At 39.0% G+C, this 21,636-nt stretch overlaps 1 protein-coding gene across 1 annotated transcript in view; it reads left to right on the plus strand.

Moving 5' to 3' along the window:
• Window positions 1–426: 426 nt before the first annotated feature.
• LOC104595812 (exocyst complex component SEC3A) overlaps window positions 427–21,636 on the plus strand; it is a 97,119-nt gene continuing 75,909 nt past the window's right edge. The window contains exons 1-5 of the mRNA XM_010256716.3: window positions 427–847; window positions 10,059–10,135; window positions 11,989–12,069; window positions 12,267–12,334; window positions 12,518–12,620. Of these exons, the coding sequence (XP_010255018.1) occupies window positions 667–847; window positions 10,059–10,135; window positions 11,989–12,069; window positions 12,267–12,334; window positions 12,518–12,620 (510 nt within the window). The 5' untranslated portion in view covers window positions 427–666. The remainder of the gene's footprint in view (window positions 848–10,058; window positions 10,136–11,988; window positions 12,070–12,266; window positions 12,335–12,517; window positions 12,621–21,636) is intronic.

Genomic DNA, 21,636 nt, shown 5'->3' on the forward strand with positions numbered 1-21,636 from the left:
ATCTCCCTGTAAATAACAATACACAAATACTGTAGATGCTATCTATAATGTAGCGCTGGTTGGTATGAGGAATGTGAGGAGCAGCTTGGATAAAAGGAATTTAAAATGATTAATTTAGTAAATTCACCATTAATGTTGCGCTAATTAATGGTGCTGGACTTGAATGTTGATTTTTGAAACTTCGGGGTCCTTGATTTTCGCATTTAAAAAGTTGAGGTTTTAAAGTATTACCACCTCAAAGGACAGGGTACTGTATGTAATTTTCCCTTTTTAATATCTTTAACGGAAAAGATAATAAATCCTTAAAAATATAAAAGATAAATAGACATCTGTTTTAGTGTTTTCTATAACATATTTTTTTTGGGTCGAATTATTTGTTTTGGTCGCCAACGTGTTCGCATTTCGTTGGGTGGTCGTAAGAAATTGCTGCAACCTTAGTCGCAGTGAACTACATGTCAAATGGTTTCGCCGTTTCGGTCCTCGTCAAAGTCCCTCATTCGGTTATTCCCACCTTCCCAGACATCTCCGTCTGTACTGTAATAACTCCTAACCAGCCTGGTCCGGCGGGGGTTGCTTCACGCTGAGACACGCCTACTCGATCTTTCAACTACCAGAAAACCGAAAACTGTTCTGTTTTCGTTTCCGGACTAGAATTGCAGAACAACAATGGCGAAATCGAGTGCGGACGACGAGGAGCTCAGGCGAGCCTGTGAAGCAGCTCTCGAGAGTAGTGGCACTAAGGAGAAAATCGTGATGTCGATCCGCGTCTCAAAAAGTCGTGGGATCTGGGGTAGATCAGGACGATTAGCTCGTAACATGGCAAAACCTAGGGTTCTTGCGCTATCCAGTACGCTATTCTTACTGATTTCTTCATAAGCTGTTTCCCCAATTGATTGTTTTGACGATCTGGCAGCGAATATTTACTCTGTTTGCATGCATTTCTGATTGAATTTTGTTAAAGTAATGCTCAAATGTCACGTTATCAAAGATCATGTGTGATTAAGCATGGATTTAATTACGTGAATAATTGCCAAAGTTCAATCTTTTCCCTGGAAATGGTTTTTGCTTGAACGTGACCCACAGAATTCCACTTATGGATTTCATGGTCTCAAACATTTTATTTCAATGTTTGAGTTCAACTCAAAGAATAATGATTAAGCTAGTTAGCACTTTCACTGTTAATATCTGGTTGTTGCCATTTTTTTTTATTAATTTTTATTTTGCCTGGAAGCATGAACTCGAAATTTTGGACACAGAAGAAACTTACTTGCAGGAGGTAAGTGATAAAAGGCTTCCAGATGGCGGGTGTTAGATATTCTAAAATACAACCGAAGAAATATCTCTACTTTGAGCATGGTAATAGCATGATAGCGAGTCCACTTGTTTCACTTTATTGATGAATGCATAAAGCAATTGATGATTAGTTGCAAGGAGAGACAAGCGATAGAAGAACTTTCTGAGCTTTTATCACAGCAAGAAACAATAATTGAAGATCCGTTGCAATTTTGCACCCAGAGATTTTCAAAGGAGTGATAAAAAGTGCTTCAAACCCTTTTGCTTGAAGGTTCTAGTCCAATTTTGCATTAAAGCTTGTGTGTGTTTGCGTGAGTGATAAAAAGTGCTTCAAACCCTTTTGCTTGAAGGTTCTAGTCCAATTTTGGAATAAAGCTTGTGTGTGTGTAAAATTGTGGTAATTTTTTTAAACACGAGGTTAGGTGCTAAGATTTTGTGATTTGTTAGGTGTAAGTTTGAATTTATAAGGCTTAAGTCTCATTAGATCTTATTTTTTCAATAAAACAATGAATTGAATGAGAAAGTATGCAACTAAGCACAAAATGCCATATAAGAGTCTTTGGACGAATTAATCATCGCTTAATTATGGACTATAAAGGACTGGGAGTTCTAAAAAATGCTAACCACATTCTTACGAATCCTTTGAGACTATTAAAAAATTTGTTTGGGATGGGAGCTTTGGAAAGATGGGATGGGATGAGAAGCAGAAAAATTATTTTCTCACTGAACCACTGGGGGATCCTGCACCAAATATGTGGGAGAATCAAGTTTTCAACATTTGTTTACTGGGAACATTTGCAGAATTGTATGCATGAACCTCCAAGCATAAACCATGTGCATGAACTGAGGGGTATAATGACAAAGTATATAATGTATAAAACATCCAATCACAACCCCTGTAATAATATAGTATATAATGTCTAAAATATCCAAGCATAAACTGACAACATCTTTATTTTGCCACTCCAAGCATGAACCAAAATACTTGGAAATATATATGATGTATAAAAAATCCAACAAACAATTTTAGGGTGGAGAATGGTTCAGAAAAAGGGTGGAGAAAACGTGTTTAGCTCTACAAGAACTTAAACAAAGTAGAGCTAGACTTAAAGCGCCATGTGCATGTAGCATACACCACTGGAATATGTGGTGTTTATAAATAGGGGCAATCAGTTCTCGCTGGCAACCTATAAACCCAAAAAACCAGGAAAAAAACAAACAGGTATACCGAAATCGATTGTTGTTGTCCCAAACGAACCATTGCTGGAGATGATGATGTGAATGGCGACTGATAAAAAAATGATGATATGAATGGCTGAAGTTCTGACCATTGGGAGGGGGTAAGTGATCAACTGTGGGAGAAAAAAAACCAAGCAAAAATAAACAAATAGAACACTGATCTGGTCTTACCATTGCTGGTTATGGCCAAAGAAGACGCTGGAGATGTGACTGCTGGAGGGTGTGAAAAGCTGGGCCGGGGAAGGAAGATGAGACACCTCTATCAAGTCCCAAAAATTTTTCTTGGAAGAGTCTCCGTAGAATCTTTTCTTAGTGGGGTCGCACTGATTTGGTGTGACCCTGTGTCCTCGGTTTTGAAACTCCATGTCTCACCATTTTCCTTTCCTGTCCTATTATTCCTCTCAAAACAAATATGAGAAAATGGAATTATTTGGGAAAATTCTAACTTTCTCATACCTTTCTTGGGAACCAAATGGACCCTTGGAAATCTTTTAGTTTAAAAAGTGTCAAATTGGTATTGGAAACTCTAACTATTTAAACAAATCAAGAATATAGACATGGAAAACTTAAAATTTTCTTTAACTTGGTCTATGATGAAAAACCCTACTTCAATTTATGTATGAAAGAAATCCTGAGTTCTTGACATAAGGCATCTAAGGTGTGAGGTATGTGTTTCATGCTTTTAGGCATGAGTCTCAGGGTTGAGCCTCAGCATTTTTCTTTAGCCTCACCTCAACATAAGCCTCAAGGTGTAAGCTTCAGATGCCTTTTAAAACACTGAATGCACTATTTTGGAAATTTCAAAATGCAAATGGAGGTTATGACAAGAAGGCTTCTCTTTCAAGGACATGGCTATCCCCCCACTCAGAAAAAGGATAAGTAAATTTTAACTGAAAATAAAAATATATGTAGATCAGGGTGGTTCTACTATAGTTCTCAAGTTGTGTTGTTTCCTAACTCAAGTAAGAAAGGTCATATCTTTTAATGACAAATCAAATCTAATTTTAATTTCATAACTCAAATAAAAAGCCCAGCATAAAGGCTTCAAGATGTTATATTGGTGTAGTGGCATTCTTCTAGATGAAGTGGGTTGTTTAATTACAATTAAAACCTATTTAGTCTCCCAAATTAAATAAACACTTCAAGACTTGCCATTTTGTATAAGTTTCTCTGTATCATGTGTGGGGTCATCAACTACTCCTCAAAATAAAGGTGAAACGCTGCAGATCATCAGTTACCCTATCCGCTAATATTAACTTTTGAGTTGCTCTTGTAGTTAATTAGATCTAGCATCTTTTGTATTATGGAGTATGAAATTGGGGTATTACAAAGTTGGTTGCTATGAATTGTTATGAGTATTTTATCCATCCAAAAAACTGTTATGAGTATTTTGGAGGACCATTAGTTCACATTAACCCAACAGATTATAGTTATTTATTTTCCAAAATAAATACTGCACAGTTATATTGGGAACTGCTGCTGAATGTCTGACTAAAGAAATGCTGCTGAAGAAGGGGTTCAATGTTCAAGACAAGATGTGTGTGCGCCGTGTGATAGTGAGGAAGAGTTGTAAACCATCTGTTCATGATTGCAGGTTTAGTGCTTCTGTTTGGCTTCATTTTATCAGGGTACTAAATTTGTAATGGTGCTTCCTGCACTCAATTAAAGCACTCTTATGAGAATGGATAGTCCCTGTTGTGTCCAAGAAAGGGAAAATTTACTGTTCAGCAATCCCTCTTGCGATTGTGTGGACCATTTGGTATGAGAGAAATAATAGAATTTTTTATCAGAAATCAACATCTGAAGCAGGGGTGATAAATCTGGTCATAGAGGAACTTAGAAATTGGATGCCTATACACAATGTATTTAAAGATGATAGTCTTTCTTCTTTTTTGAAATTGGGCTTTTTTGGAGGTTCCTAATTGGATTATACATGTACAGCATCTCATTGCACGAGGACCTTTTCTTTTGATATTATATACTTCACTTTCTTTTTTTTTTTTTTTTCTGTTCCAAAATCTTAAAGATGTTCTTATTAGACCAAATGTGATGGGCGGTCTCTGGTGGAAGGAGGAACATAAGGCGAAATTTAGAGTCAGATCATTTTGTATTGTTCTTGCTATGGTGGTATTACTCAATCAGCTGATTCTGGTTCTATCTAGGGAAAGCAGACAGAGGATTAGGTGTCATCGGTAAAAAAAAAAAAAGACAACGAAAGAGAGGAAAAAACAGAAATCAAGTGTGATAGTTAACCCCTGGGCCAGGAGCTCCTTCATGTTAAGATCAGCCCAAACTTTTCTAGCCAACAAGAGTTGGCAAATGGGATCTGTTCCAAGGGGGTGATGGTTGGAATCTGTCTTTTTGGAAAGACCCTTGGTATTCAGAGAGGTCTCTTGAAGTTATTTTTCCCTAATTGTTTCAGCTAGCTGAATGTAAGAATTATTCTGTGGCTGGCTGTGCAGTGATGGAAGGTGGTGATACTCTGTGGGTTCCTAAGTTTTGCAGAAGCTTCTTTGATTGGGAGCTGGGATCTGTGTGTGAGGTGCTGCAGATCTTAAAAGACAGAGCAGTCAGGGAGGGGCAGCTGATAGGTGGGGCTGGAAGAGGAACAAGAGTGGAGAGTTTTCAGTTAAGTCCTTTGCTGATAATCTGAGGAATCCCAGACAGATCCAGTTTCCCTATAAGCAGATATGGAAGACAACTTCTCCCCCCAAGTCAATATTTTTACTTTGGGCACCTGCTGAGAAGGGATTTGCAGGTCCAGGATCTAAGCTGTTTGTTGTGTGGGCAGGGAGAGGAATCCATTGATCATCCCTGTATCCACTGCCCGGTGGCTGCAGCTCTGTGGAACCTTTTTATCAATTCTGTGACTTTTCTGGGTCATTCCTGCTTCAGTGCATGAGTTGTTGACTTCTTGGGTGCTGCCAGGCCTGAGGAGCAAAGGCAAATGTGTCCTGGAAGGCTATTCCAGCAGCTGTTATTAGAACAATTTGGGCTGAAAGGAATAGGAGACTATCTCAAACCAATAAAGGGAGGTTGATATATTGATTAGATTTGCTACTGGGAAGGTTATTTCTTGGGTGTCTGTCTGTAAGGAGTTTGAGCACTAAAGTCCTTTTCAGGTGCTGAACTCAAGGAGCCTGTGGGAGTTGTAAGCTGTGGATGTTGGCTGGGGTGGGATGCTTGCTTGATCAATCCCCAGACCCTTGTTGTACTATTTGCTGGCTTGGCCTTTTTTTAAATAAGTTTTCTTTTACCATGTCATAAAAAAAAAAGAGTCAACAAATGTGTTTGCAGATCTGTAGACCTTCCTAAATGAGATTTGCAGGTTAGATGCTAGTGCTTTTGCTTCTTTAATAAGGTCTCTGAATCACCAAGGGCCTTTCTCCCTCAAAGACGTCCATCTGATAACCATTGAACTGTGTCCTTTATGATCATTCTGTCCACTTGATTTCTATGGAATCTCTTTTGCTCTCTATTCAGCTTTCTTGGACTTTCCCCTTTGATGTGGGAAATGGTTCTTTCTTGACCCTGTATCTAAGTGGGATTCTAGGGGTGCTATTCTGTGGGTTATGGTTTTTTTTTTTAGTAGAAATCTGCTGAATCAGAAAATCTGTAAAGAAAAAAAGAAAAGAAGTGTTTCTTGTGGAAGAAGAGAAGGAGAAGAGAAGAGGTTGAGAAAGAAAGAGAGAGCCAAAACATATCTGGCCGCCCTCTCTATTGGTATTTATATTTTAAGTAAAAAAAGAGTACAATGACTAATATGCCCTTATAGGGCGGCTAACACAAATAAACTCAATAAAAAACTTAAAAACTTCACTCCAAAGGGTCCCAACAAGTGTGCTGTGGTCTCCACTCTCTATCCAAACAAATAATAAACAAAATTAACTAACAAATCTACACAATATTCTTAACACTGCCCCTCAAGTTGGGAGTAAGGGCTTGTCCAATTCCTCTTAACTCTTATCTCTTAAGAGGAATCTTTTAACTTTAAGAGAAAATTGGTTGTTCGTTTTCTCTTATCTCTTATCTCTTAAAGTGCAATCATACAACTTTTTGTTTTCCAATGATACCCCCAAAAAGACAAACAAAAACTCTCATATATGGGGTCAAAATGGATATTTGATAGCTTTCAGAATTCAGAATTCAGAATTCAAAACAACATTCTCTACATTCAGAGTTCAGAGGAAAGAAAAGTTCACCAATATCAATATACCTCTTAATGTAATCATTACAATTTCAGATGTCAGACTTCAGAGCAAACGAACAGGCCCTAAATGTCACACATTCCCAACTTGCATAGGTCATGTTCAAGCTTGTTCTTTGCAACCCCTTTGGTGAAGACATCAGCTAATTATAACTCAGAGGAGACATAAGGCAGGCGGACTTCTTCGGCTGTCACCCTTTCTCTTATGAAGTGTCTATCAACCTCAATGTGCTTTGTCCTATTGTGCTGAACTAGATTGTGGGCAATATTGATTGCAGCTTTGTTGTCACAATTTAACATCATGGGCTCCTTTACATTTATCCCAATTTCACTCAACAAGGATCTAACCCAAAGTAATTATGAAACACCATGGGCCATAGATCTATATTCAGCTTCTGCACTTGACCTTGCCACCATTGATTGTTTTTTACTTTTCCATGAAACCAGATTTCCTCTCACAAATGTGCATACCCTGATGTGAATCTCCTGTCATCTAGACAACCTACCCAATCTGCATTTGTATAGGACTCCAATTTCAAATTCCCATGATCTGAAAATAAAATTCCTCTGCTAGGATGTTTCTTTAGGCATGCAAGTATCCTATCAATGGCTTCCCAGTGTTGAACCTGAGGAGCATGCTTATTACTGACTCACAACACTCACAACATAGGAAATGTTTGGGCATGTCATGCATAAATATAGTAGCTGGCCTACCATCCTCTGATATCTCCTTGCATCCTTAACCAACTCACCATCCATAGTATGAATCCTGTGGTTCAGATCAATAGGAGTAGGTTCTCCTATTGGCTGATATAGTTCCAGGTATTTCCCTTGAACCTGTTATTGCCTCTGATCCCATTGATGATGTGTGGATCACTTGTAATAATCCCAGTTCCAGGTATTTCACTTGTAATATAGTCACAATTCTTTCAACGCTAGCACAAGAGGGTTGACTCCACACATGCTCCAATAGGAGAACCTCCACCACTCCTATTGATCTGAACCACAAGATTGTGCCCATTCTAAATAATATATACCATCTTGGCTGATTGTGCCCATTCTAAATAATATGTACCATCCAATTTTACTGTGGTAATAATCCCAGATCCAAAAGGATCACTTGTACTTCCTACACCCAGACCTAGGTCACTAGCTGACTTCTACTCAATACTCCAACCCTCCATTTCAATTGAATCAGTTCAAAAGCAAAAAATTACTAGGTAGAAAGTTTCCAAGATTAGATTGATCTCACAAGCAGGGGTAGAAAACCTTTCCGGAGGAAGAAAAACCTACCCGGAGAGAAATCTCCCTTTTTGAGAGTTGTGGGAAAAGATGGGAGAAGAGAGAAAAGTGAATCGATCTCTCCAGGAGGCTTAGAAACAGCCAGAAACTAAACCACCTCTGTAAAAAGCCTAAAGAAGTCCAGAAAAGTCTGAGCACCCAATACCAGGTAAAAAATTAAGAGTATGACTTGACTAGGACTCTTCCCCGCACTCCAGTTCTTCATGATTTTGATGCCAAAACACAGATCACCTTTTTTGATGACTGAAACCCACCAAAAAAACCCAAGAACTGGGCAGTCTCAAGTAGATCGATCAGCCCTTTATCTCCTCATACAATCAACTGAACTAGGACTGCATGGACGAACTCCAAGAAACCCTAACCTTGCTTTGATACCAAGTAGAAATCTACTGAATCAAAAAATCTGTAAAGAAGAGAAGTGTTTCTTGTGGAAGAAGAGGAGAAGAGAAGGAGTTGAGAAAGAAAGAGAGAGCCAAAACTGATCTGGACACCTTCTTCATTGATATTTGTACTTTAAGTAAAAAAGAGTACAATGACTAATATGCCCTTATAGGGCGCCTAGAAAACATCACTCCAAAGGGTCCCAACAACTGTGCTGTGGTCCCTACTCCCTATCTAAACAAATAATAAACAAAATTAACTAACAAATCTACACAAAATCCTCACCATTTTGCAATGTTTTTGGGCTGTGTGGAAGGAATGAAATTGGAGAAATTTTGAAAATTTAGGAAGGTCTTTTGTGCGTTTCAGTGTAGATCAGTGTTTTAAAACACAGAGGTATCATGGTATGGGGTGAGGTGCTAGGATGCTTGATACATGATGCTTAAGCCTCATGGAATCTTTTTATTTCAATAAAAAAATGAACGTAAATGAGAAAAGGTGTAGAACTGTGCAAAAAGGGACTATATTTTTATATAAGAAGAATGTATAGATGAATTACTAATCATATAAAAAAGGGCTACTAAATGGTAAGAGCCTTATTAAAGATCTTTTAGACTATTAGAAAATTCTTAATATAAATCCAGAACTTCAAGTAAATGCTGAAAATCCTATATACAAATAAGAAAACATATTGCCAGGAAACCTTTGAGTTGGTCTTTAACACATTCTTATGATGAGAACTCTAATTTGATTAATGTATGAAACACATGATTTCCGCATAAGGAATCTTAAAGTGTGAACCATGTACATTATATTTTAAGGTATTGAGGTTTAGCCTTGGTGCATTTTCCTTAATCCTTGCCTTAGGGTGATACATTCAGGGCAGGAGCCAAGGGGCTCTCCACCTTCCCCCCAATGGAGAATCCTGGCTCTGCACCTGGATATATTGTAAAGCTTATCTATCTTTTCAGCCTTTTTTTTCTATTTCTTTAATCTGCATTCTTATTGACTAATAAAAATTACAGATTCATCATCATCATCATCTAATCCTTGTCCCAACTATATGGAGTTGGCTACATCACTACATGAATCCTGTTTCACCATTCTGTTCTGTTCAGTGCCATACCCATCATCAAAATTATGGGCGCTTAAATAATTTCTTCTTCCACCCAAGTCCTCTTCTAGCCTCTTCAACTTGTAACAGACCACTTCTTTTTATAGGTGCTGTATATGGTTTTCTATGTAAGGGATCAAACCACCTTAGTCTACTTTCTTTCATTTTATCACCTATTAATGCTGCTGCTGGGTTCCTTTGCTTGACTTCTTTTCTGACTCTATCCTTTCTAGTTTTACCACTCATCTATCTAAGCATACACATTTCTTCCAGTCATTTTTTGGACATGTTATTTCTTAACTGCTTAACACTCTGCTCCACATAACATAGCTGGCCTTACAACTGTTTTCAAGGTGTAATGTAGACAAGAGGTGTGTCTTTTATGTTCTGAATTTCAATTTTACAACATGGTTTTAGCAATATAGTGTCACATTTCTTATTTCATTGACTATTGTCAGTAAGAGTAACCACTGTTTTCTTGTCATTTTATGCATGAACTGTAATCACTATTTGTTTATACAGCAAAATATTCTTCAAAGGGTCAGAGGACTAAAGCTTTTCTTAGAGTCTTAAAGTATTCCTCTGGAGGAGTTCTTGAGGTAATTATATGTTCTGCATTTCTTATGAAAACAAAATATTCAATCACTTCAGGTCTTATTTTGTTATGGTTCTTTGTTAGACCTTCATGTAATGATCCTCATAGAACATCCATAAAAAAATGATCCTCATAGAAGTATAGAACCTCTTCAGTAAAGCTGGGATATAATGGTTCTACAAATATTGCACTGGTACTTGTTTCATTTTAAAGACAGCTGTACAAGTGTTGTATTAATGTGGGACCATTGTTTAATTCATCAGAACAGCTTTTATTTCACATATCCATATTGTCATTTGTTATCCTTTAGTAGAAAAAAAAAACAGTAATCTGATCTGATAACAGTGATAGAAAGAAAAGAAAAAAGGTTCTTGGTGAGAAGAAAAGAAGAGATGGGGAGAAGCCAATAATGATAGCCACCCCATTCATTGTCTTATATACTCATAAAATAAAACTGATTACAATGACTAATATGCCCTTAATAGGGTGGCTACTGCTAACAACAGAAAAAACAGTCCCAAAAAAATAATATAAACTAATGGGCCTTGGGCCCAATAACACTAACTAATGATTCTAAATAAGAAAAAAACATAAAAAACTGCTGAATCTCAACACCTTTAAACTCAAAATATTCTCTAGAAAAGTCAACAATTAAGAGAGCTATTGTCAAGGCATGCATACTAACCATTGGCAATAAAATCCTTAAAGTACAAAGAAATAGAAAAATAGTTAGAACTTAATCATGCAAAGAAATAAGAAAAGTTTGAAAAAAAACAAGAAATAGAAGAAGAAAGCAGGGGTTGTAGCCCCTGTTTTGTTTTGAAGAGAAGGAGGATGGAGGGTGGAGCTCCTGTTTTATTTTAAGAAAAGTGGAAAATTGAAGAGAAGAAGAAGAAGAAGACAGGGTTTGGGTGGATTGTAGAAGTGAAACTTGTTACTTATCTGTTCAAGTTCGAGCTGAGAAATGATGGAGTTCCCAGTTGGAACTCTCTTTAGTTCAATGCAACAGAAACCCTACAAGAAAACAAAAAGTGAATTTTATTTTGTTATTTGTTTGTATTTTTTACAAGTATTTTGTTATTTTTCTGTATTCTTATAAGAAAAAAATTAACACGTAACAGGTTCTATTTAAAAAAAAAACAAAACAACCAATAAAAAATTATCAAAATATATTAAAATGATCTTAATGTATCTAAGCACCTGCCTAATTCTCTGGGTGAACACCTTATATAAAAAACACATGGCGTCTGGGTGAGGTGATCCATGAAAATCGTGGCATTGCTTAGATGTTGCCTTGACAACTATGATTGGAAGGCTAAGTTATTTATCCTTAGATCTGCAAGGCTAAGGATATCAGCAATGAAAAACAATGAGTGATCACTGAAGCAATCTCGTTATTCATCTTTATTTTTTGTGAGAAAAGAAAGTTATCATATACAGCAGTACAAAAAGTAACTGTACATCCAGAAATAAGACTTATCAGCCTCCCAAAAGCTTTTAGCCCAATGAAACATCCAAGAAGAAGCTTCTATGAAATCAAACATTTTGAAAACATCTAGAGGTGGATAGCCAATTGTATACCACTGCAGTGGTATTCCTGCTCACCTCATCATTTTCAGAGGCCTTATTCTTGAATATCTTTGGGTTTTGTTTACCTCCAAACCATGAAAATGATGATTATTGGAATGGGCCTCCATATTTTCTTTTTTCTTTTCATGCTCAGATCCCCTTAATGCCATGCTTCCATCACCTCTTTTACTGTCTGTTTAATCTAGTTATTTATATCATTCCTTGTTAAGGTTGGTGTTGCTCTAAGATTGGGTTTGGAATGATTAAATTTTTTTGATGCATCTGTAGCCTGCAAAACTATACAAGCTAAAGCATCTATCAAAGGTAGAGGTTATTGCAAATGACCCCAGTGGCTGCACGTTTACACTGGTAATGCTCCATCTGAATTTATACTTTATACTAGTTTACTTTTAAAATTTATGTGGCAGTTTAAAAATATTCAGTTTTGTTGATCAGCTGGATTGAGAATAATGTTGCCACTTTTGTAACAAGAAGAGTTTCTTTGTTATGTTCAAAAAACTAATCTTATTCCATTCTCTCTCTCTCTCCCCCCTCGGGACAAACAGGGATTTGATAACCTTAGAAGCCAAAGTGTTGCTCAACCTCAGTGGACCATGCGCAACATCAGTGACAGGTGCGTATTTAGGGTATATGCAATTATTTTCAATCCAAGTATCTATTTTATTTGTTGCTAAGGTGCCACTTCTTGACTGATAGACCAAGGTCTATATTGACCTTTACAATTTTTAAAGGGTATTTTGTCAGTTTTTAATTGCTCAACACCTTGCTTATTCATTTATTTTCTTTTTGCTTGTAGGAATCGCCTTCTGCTTTGCATCTTAAACATGTGCAAGGAGCTACTAGGCCATCTTCCCAAAGTTGTTGGCATTGATATTGTTGAGATGGCTCTTTGGGCTAAGGTGCAAATGCTAATGCATCTGTTTTCTTCCTTGATTATTTCTATTTGTTTGATGTCACTGTATCTCATAGGGTTTACAGGGAATGGCTACAACATTGGGTTGTTTGATAACCTTAGCTTCTTTTTATATGCAGAAAAGTATCTTTTATTGTTCTAGTATAACTGGAAGTTTCTCACTGTGATGTGAATACTTATTTTCATTGTCGAAGTCAAATTATTAGCTTCACTTATCATAAAATGGACCTTTTCAGACAACTCTCACCAGAACAAAGTAACTTAGTCAAAGCCCTGGCTCTTAATTTGTCATGAAACAAATTAAATGAAACCTGGAGAAGATGGAGTTTAAGCAGATAGAAACCTGGAGAAAATCTCAAAAAGCTGAGGCAAAATCACTACTTTTTGAGAAGCTTAAAGTGAAAGGGAAGACCACACTGAAGATCAGGGAGATGGGAAAAGCCATGGTATTGTTAGTAGGTTTTGATGTGATTGAATGGTTCAGAATGTTTGTAGAAGAGGCACTTCAAGCAAATACAGAAACAGCTTGGAAGAGCTCCAAAGAAGGAAACAATCGAAGATATTTTTCTGAAAGAAGATGGAACAAGAAAGGTAGATTCCTGGCACTGATCGAATACTTTGGAAAAGGCAATAAACAACTAGTATGCATACCCGAAGGAAAGAATGGGTCAAGTTGGAGAGAAACCAAAGATGTGTTACTAGATTTCTTGGGAAAATTCTGAGATGAAACAGGTTTCTGGAGAAACAAGTAGTATCTACCCTCTGAAGGATAAATACCCTGGTTGTCACTTCTTGGTAAATGGTCTGGGTACTGATAAGTTGGCTTATAATATAGAAAAAGGTATAATGGGAAAAGAAACTGGTGGTTGAAGTTGAAAGGAAACCAGAAAACTGGAGGCTTGTAGCAGAGGACATAGCTAAGAATCTAAAGGTCAAAGGTCCAATCCTGTTTACCCCCTTTGAAGACTGTAAAGCTCTGTTAGACTTGATGGGAGAGGAGCTAGATATCAGTGCTTTGAATTTGGTGCTGAAGACTGGGGCAGCGACAGTGATGAGATGGTCCCCTAGCTCCAACTCCAAAGATTTTTCAGTGGAGGATGGTGTAGCCATTCAAATTGTTGGGCTTCCATTCCACCTGTGGAAGCTGGAGATCTTTCAGTCGATTGCATTCGTTATGTAAGGCAACACTAGCTAGTGTCTTTGCTTTAGATCTTCATTCTGTGGCTTTGAGAGTGAATGGAGTGGAGACTGAAGAAATTCCAAGGAAAATTCAGGTGCTTGCTGATAATGTCTTCTATTCAGCATGGATCTTGACCTCCATTGAAGCAGACCTCTGGAGAGGTTCTAGGAGAAGGGAAGACGAAGTGCTAGAAGATGAATACCTACATGGATCACAGAGATTGGCTAAATTCAAATTAGCTGAGGTTTACTCAGAAATGGAAAACTTAGGGTTGAAGAATACAAAAGGCTTTGCTGCAGAGCCAATATTGAGGCGTGCAAGCAAAGGCAACAACAACACTTATGCAGAAGTTCTGACAAATGGAGTAAATGCAAAAGATATGGCTGCCACGTGTAATGTATCCACACTGAATGTTGAACAAGAAACTTGTATTCTCGGGCCTAAGACAGTCTCAGTTAGTTTAGAAGGTGGGCCTTTAAAGAAAACTGTTGAGTTGGTCCGAGTTGTTTTTTATTTAGTTAGGAAGTTGTTAGGCTTTAGGCCCATTAGTTTATGTTTTTTTAAGTTGTGACTGTTCAGCTATATTAGTAGCCACCCTACTAAGGGCATCCTTGTAATATCTCATCCTTTAACTTAAGTATAAATATAATGAGAGGTAGGCGGCTAGGGTTAATTTAGAATCCTGGTTGACTTCCTACTCTTTTCTTCTTCTCCTTTCTTCTCTACTGCTGAAATCTTCATCTTCCCCTTCTTTCCTTTCACAAGAAACTCGACTAAATCTGCAATTAGTTATTTCTACTTGGTATCAGAGCGGGCCGAAGGTTCCTTGAAGTTGTTCTATCATGCAGCCCTAGATCGGCCGACTGCATGGTGATTTAAGAGGCTGATCGAAGCTCTTAGGTAAGCCCAGTTCTTGGATTTTTTTTTGGTGGATCTGTGTGCCCTGTAGCTGGTCTAGGGCTTCTCATCAAAATTAGGAAAAACTGGAGAAAGGGGAAGAGTCCTGTTTCTGTTGGACTCTTCAATTTTGACCTAGGAAGTGGTGCCCTAATTTTTAGGCTTCCATGGAGTTTTTTGTAAGGGGCGATTCAAGTCCTACCTGATTTGTAGGCTTCTAGAGAGAGCGACTGTCTCTTCTCTCTCTTCTCCCGTCTTACAGAAAATGAATCTTTTGTGGGAAGAAAGTCTAGGACACCAGAAAGGTGTTGTTGGTTCCAAAAAGTGTTTTGTTTGATCTTGTTGCAAATTTCAGATATTTTCTTTACATTTTTTGAGAAGCATGGAGGGCCACAGAGTTGGAAATAAGCCCGGGAGTGAAATAAGACCAGTGGGAGGAGGTGCTGGAGACCCTTTCGGGGCTGGGACCATTGCTACAGTTAGGTTGGATGGTGCAAATTACTTAGAATGGTCACAATCTACAAAGATGGCCATTGGTGCTCGTGGGAAATTAGGGTATATCATTGGTGAAGAGGTGAAACTCGAAACTAGCGACTCCCGGTGGGTATAAGAGAATTATATGGTGATGACTTGGTTGTGTAATTCCATGTTGCCCCATATAAGTAAAAATTTTTTTATGGGCAAATACAACTAAGGAAATATGGGATGGGGTTGCAGAAACCTATTCACATAGGGAGAATGTTGCTAGGGATTATCAGTTGAGAAATTAGATTATTTCTACAAGGCAGGGAGATAGATCTGTTGCAGCCTATTTTTCAGCCCTTAAAACCCTGTGGCAGGAGATTGACCATTTAGAGACATTTGCTTGGGAAACCACTAAGGATGCAACTACCTATCAAAAACATATAGAGAAGTATAGGGTGTTTGAATTTCTTGCTGGCCTTAATCCTGAGTATGATATTGCACGACAACACCTTCTTTCCAAGGACAGTGTTACTCTCTCCCAAGCATATGCCTTTGTGTCAGGGGAGGAGTGCAGGAGAGATGTGATATGAAAAACCTTATTCCTAATCAGTCTGCCATGGTAAGTGCTGTGAAACCTAAACAAAGTGGAGATTGGGGTGGCAGTGAAATCAAGAAGGAAGATAAAAGAGATTTGATCTGTGACTACTGTAAGAAGCCTAAACACACAAGAGATACTTGCTGGAAGCTTCACCCACATCTTGTGCCGACTAGATTGAAAAATAAGAAGGGAAATGCACACATGGCAGTTACTGGTGACATTCTGGCCCCTCCTACTACAGCTGCTCTGGAGTCTGTTGCAGCTGCTGCAGTAAGGGCCGAACTTGAGAGGTATGGCCTACTTCTGAACCAGCGGGATACAACCAGTTTCAGTTCAGCCGCAAGTGGACAGCAAGGTACAGGTGGCACTGGTGGAGTCCACTCTACTTCCTTTGCTCACACAGGTAGTTCACACGTCACTGCAAATTATGTTTCTACTTCAGGTAAGGAGGGACCTCCTTGGATTATAGATTCTGGAGCCTCAGAGCACATGACCCAGAGCTCTACTATTTTTTCAACTTACCAGCTCTGTTCTGGCAGAGATAGGGTCTCTATAGCTAATGGATCCCATGTTCCTATTGTTGGGAAGGGATCTGTCAAGATTAGTGATTCTATTTCTCTACCCTCTGTCCTTCATGTTCCCAGATTGAGCACTAATTTGTTATCTGTTAATTGTTTGACTAAGAACCTGAATTGCTCAGTAATTTTTTCTCCTGGTCATTGTATTTTGCAGGATCTGGATTAAAAGAGGACGATTGGGAGTGGTCGTGAAGTGAATGGAATCTACCTCCTAGATGTACTTCCTCCTCATCAGAGTCATCATGTCAGCAGGGATAGTGAGTCAGGGTTTGTGGGTCAAATTATGCTTTGGCATAATCGTTTGGGCCATTTACCTTTTTTTTCTTTGAGTTTTTTGTTTCCAAAACTTTTTGAGTCTGTTAGTTTGTCAAGTCTGGAGTGTGAAGGTTGTCAACTTGGAAAGCATTGTAGACATTCATTTAAACCTAGTAATAAAAGATGTCCTTCTTTTGATGTTATTCATTCGGATGTGTGGGGCCCTTACCATGTTCCTTCTATGGGAGGCTATCGCTATTTTCTCTTATTTGTAGATGATTTCTCACGATACTCGTGGATTTACCTGATGAGATCCCACGATGAAGTACCATCATTGGTGAGGCAATTTCATCAAATGGTACTAACACACAAGAATAAAGGTGTTCAGATTCGACAATGCCAGGGAATATTTTGAAAGACACCTTGCCTCATATTTGTTAGAATATGGTGTTGTCCATCAGAGAAGTTGTCCCTACAGTCCACAACAAAATGGTGTTGCAGAAAGGAAGAACAGACACATTGTTGAGATTGCAAGAAGCATGATGATCACATCTACAGTTCCAGTTCGGTTTTGAGGTGATGCAGTTCTCATAGCAGTATATCTGATTAACAGGGTGCCCTCTCATATACTTGGATTCGGCACCCCATTCAGTCTCCTTTTTCCTCGGGGGGAGATGTTTCATATTCCACTCAGGGTGTTTGGGTGTGTCTGCTTTGCACATATCCTTGGTCCTCATCGCTCGAAGCTTGATCCCAAGGCAAAGAAGTGTGTCTTCTTTGGATATGCAGAGAATTAGAAAGGGTGCTACTGCTATGGTCCAGTCTCTAGGAGTTGGTATGTTACCATGGATGTCACCTTTTTGAATCTACGTACTTCTTCTCAAAGAATCCTTCTCAGGGGGAGTGTTTTGGGGAAGTGAGTCAGCAGTCTATTCCTTTCCCAGTTTCAATCCCTGTGTCTACTCCTGTGCTTGACCACCACCCTGTGTCACCTACCTTGCCACCTCCTTTGCGTTCTGCTTCTCAGCATTACTTACGATAGAGACTTCAGAAGGAGGTTGATTCCACTACAGTAGAACTCACATCACTTCCTATCGATTCCTTGGAGACTCCAAATTCGGCTGACATGGATTCAGGTATTCCTCTTGGTCTCGCTACTGTTTCAGTTCCCATTGGTCCTACTAACACTGTTACAGATAACCTTGATCTCCCTATTGCTCTCAGAAAAGGGAAGAGAAAGTGTACTGCTCATTGTATTTCACAGTACTTATCCTATAGTGGACTTTCTCCTTCCTACCGTACTTTTCTTTCCTCTCTTGATTCAGTGTTTATACCCAAGGGTGTTAGTGAGGCTCTCTCCAAACCTGAGTGGAAGACAACTATGCAGGAAGAGATGGCAGCTTTGATTAAGAATCAGACATGGGACATTGTGGATCTACTAGAAGGCAAGGAGACAGCTGGATGCAAATGGGTTTACACAATAAAATATAAGGTAGATGGAAGTATAGAAAGGTACAAGGCAAGACTTGTTGCAAAAGGGTACACACAAACCTATGGCATTGATTACTTAGAGACCTTTGCATCAGTTGCAAAGATGACCTCTATTCGGTTACTTCTTTCTCTTGCTGCGTCATACTCTTGGCCCTTGTTTCAAGTTGATGTGAAGAATGCTTTCCTAAATGGGGGTCTGCAAGAAGTGTATATGGATCTTCCTCCTGGCTTTTACAATGATACTGAAAAGGGAAAGGTATGCAGGCTTAAGAAGTCACTTTATGGCTTGAAACAATCTCCCAGAGCATGGTTTGACAGATTCAGAAAGGCCTTGATTGCTTTTGGCTACACTCAAACTCAATCCGATCACACCTTGTTTGTGAAGCGAAGGGGATCTTTGGTGTCAGTCCTAATTGTTTATGTGGATGATATTGTTGTCACCGGCAATGATTTGAGTGAGATTGATGGTCTGAAAAGGAACCTACATAAAGAATTTGAAATTAAGGATCTTGGAGAACTGAGATACTTCTTAGGCATTGAAGTTGTAAGATCAAAACATGGAATTTTTATCTCTCAAAGGAAGTATGTCTTGGATCTCCTTCAAGAGACAGGGAAGCTTGGAACAAAGGCAATTAGCACCCCTATTGATCAGAACCATAAAATCAATGCATCAGAAGGTGAACCAGTAAAGGATATTGGGATATATCAGAGACTTGTCGGTCGGATGCTATACTTGTGTATGACAAGACCAGACATTTCCTATGTAGTAAGTGTAGTAAGTCAAAACATGCATGCTCCACGAGTCCAGCATTGGGAGGCAGTTGACAGGATTCTTGCTTATCTGAAGGGACACCCAGGCAGAGGCATATTGTTTACTGATCATGGATAGTTGAAACTAGAGGTTTATACAGATGCAGATTAGGCAGGATGCCTTGATGACAGGAGATCAACTTCAGGAGTGTGCACCCTTGTTGGGGGTAACCTTGTCTCATGGAAGAGTAAGAAACAAACATTGTTGGCAAGATCAAGTGCTGAATCCGAATACAGGGCCATGGCACATGGAGTTTCAGAACTTCTCTGGATCCGTTCCCTGTTAGAAGAAATTGGTGTACTAGCAGAAGAACCTATGGTGCTATACTGTGATAACCAGGCAGCAATTAACATTGCCCATAACCCAGTCCAGCATGACCGAAGTAAGCACATTGAAGTGCATAGACATTTTATCAGAGAAAGGGTAACTTCTGGAGAAGTTTGTTTTCCATACATTGCTTTTGATCTGCAGCTCACTGATGTTCTCACGAAAGGTATTGCAAAGAACAAGATGGAGCATGATCTACGCAAGTTGGGAATGTGTGACATTTACTCCCAACTTGAGGGGGAGTGTTGAGTTGGTCCGAGTTGTTTTTTATTTAGTTAGGAAGTTGTTGGGCTTTAGGCCCATTAGTTTATGTTTTTTTAAGTTGTGACTGTTTAGCTATATTAGTAGCTGCCCTACTAAGGGCATCCTTGTAATGTCTCATCCTTTAAGTTAAGTATAAATATAATGAGAGGTAGGTGGCTAGGATTAATTTAGAATCCTGGTTGACTTCCTACTCTTTTCTTCTTCTCCTTTCTTCTCTACTGCTGAAATCTTCATCTTCCCCCTCTTTCCTTTCACAAGAAACTCGACTAAATCTGCAATTAGTTATTTCTACTAAAACAAATTTCTTTAAAACTGGGCTAAACAGAAGCTAACCGTTTTAGTAAGTGAGCCTACAAATAGGCTGGGGCCTATGTTAGAGAAACATTCACATGACTGCTTAAATAACCATGTGACGAGAGGGGGGCAAAAAAGATAGGAGACGCTAATCCTGATCTATCATCGTCCCATTTTCAACCCTGCTTGAGAACTGTTTTTTCGAATGGAAGTGCCATGGAGAAACTCTTATGGAGACCAAGGCTTGCCTCTTTACTTGACTACTGAACGGCCAAACCCAAGATATGGCAGAAGCAAGGAAGAAGAAGAGTTTGATTGAGACTGGGTATGCTGTGAAGGGGAAAGAACTGATGAGGAAAATATTGGGGAATCCAGTATTGGCAGTATCAAAAGCAGACATGGGAAGAGTTTAATGGAGGAAATGGATGTGGGAACAAGGCTGTTATTTGAACCAACTTCACCAGCCTCAACCAGATTTACTTTGGATCCTCAAAAGAGCGTTGGGGTCAGAAAGTCCTCACCTTGGAGGTGATAATAACTTCTCAGGTCAAGGTGGAGCAGATTCTCTCCCCTTCAAGAGACAAGGTCAGGATGATTGTAGAATGGTTACCTCTCCTCCAGCTTTAGCAAGCAAAGGTGTAGCTCCCCCCCTCCCGGTGAGCACTTCAAAGGCCGATTTGGGGGAGAACCCCCTGTCTAAAAGCCCTTCCCACCAGACTTCTGCAGGACCCTCTGCCACCCCCTTGGAGCCTGGTATGTTGTGTCATTCCATGTCTGTTCCTTTATGTGATTTGGCTAATCCCCCTCTCTCCTATTGTTTTGTTTGTTCAACCTACAGGTCACTCCAGGTCCCATCTTGATGCTGCAATGCCTAGCATATCAGTGGATGTAACAGAATAGGTAGGGGATGTTGAGGATGTAGAGGCTTCTAAGGAGGAAGGCGAGAGAATATGGGAGCTAATAGTGATTCTTTTTTAGCAGCTGCTAGAGGTGGAATTACATTCCAGGATGGGTTTGGAGAAGGAACTGATTTGGGAAAAAGGAAAGGAGATTAGTAATAATGTTGCTGGAGCTAAAAAGGCAAAAAGAAAAACTAGAAAAAAGAAACAGAAAAAAAGAACAAGTAGCTCTGATAAAAAATCCAAACAAGGTGGAGAGGGAGAGGCATCTAGAAGAAGAAAAAAGAAACTGAGCGAAGTGGAGAGATTAAGATCTGAAGTGGATTATGAAAGAGGAGGTATAGGGGGGAAGGAAAGAAGGGTTAAAATAAGGTGATTCTTTGGGTTTTTACTAGTTCTTTTAGTCCATGAAGATACTCAGCTGGAATGTAAGGGGTCTAGGTAGCTCAAGAAAAAAGGAGTTTAATTAGGGAAGTCCTTAGGAAAGAGAAGCCAACCATAGTGTTAATCCAAGAATCAAAATTGCAAGAGGTGGGCAGTAGATGGGTAAGGAGTGTATGGTCAACTAGAGGATTAAGTTGGGCATTTGCACAATCTTGGGGAGCTTCAGGAGGCATCATTACAATTTGGAAGAATGAGGAGATGGAGTGTGTTGAATAATTGATTGGCAACTTTACAGTTACAATAAAGTTAAGAAGGAAGGAGGATGGCTTGGAGTGGGCTTTAACCAATGTTTATGGACCTAACTCTTATAGGGAAAGGGGTGAGTTTTGGGAAGAGTTAGCAGCCATCATGGGTCTTTAGGATGGCCCGTGGTGTTTGGGGGGTGATTTTAATGTCATTAGATTCCTGAATGAAACCATCACCAATCCGAACCATAGGGTTACCTCTAGTATGAGAAATTTTAACCTTTTTGTGGACTCTTTTGAGTTGAGAGAGCTAT

Source organism: Nelumbo nucifera, chromosome 5 (genome assembly GCF_055504915.1).
Source record: "Nelumbo nucifera cultivar China Antique chromosome 5, China Antique-T2T, whole genome shotgun sequence".
NCBI lineage: Eukaryota > Viridiplantae > Streptophyta > Magnoliopsida > Proteales > Nelumbonaceae > Nelumbo > Nelumbo nucifera.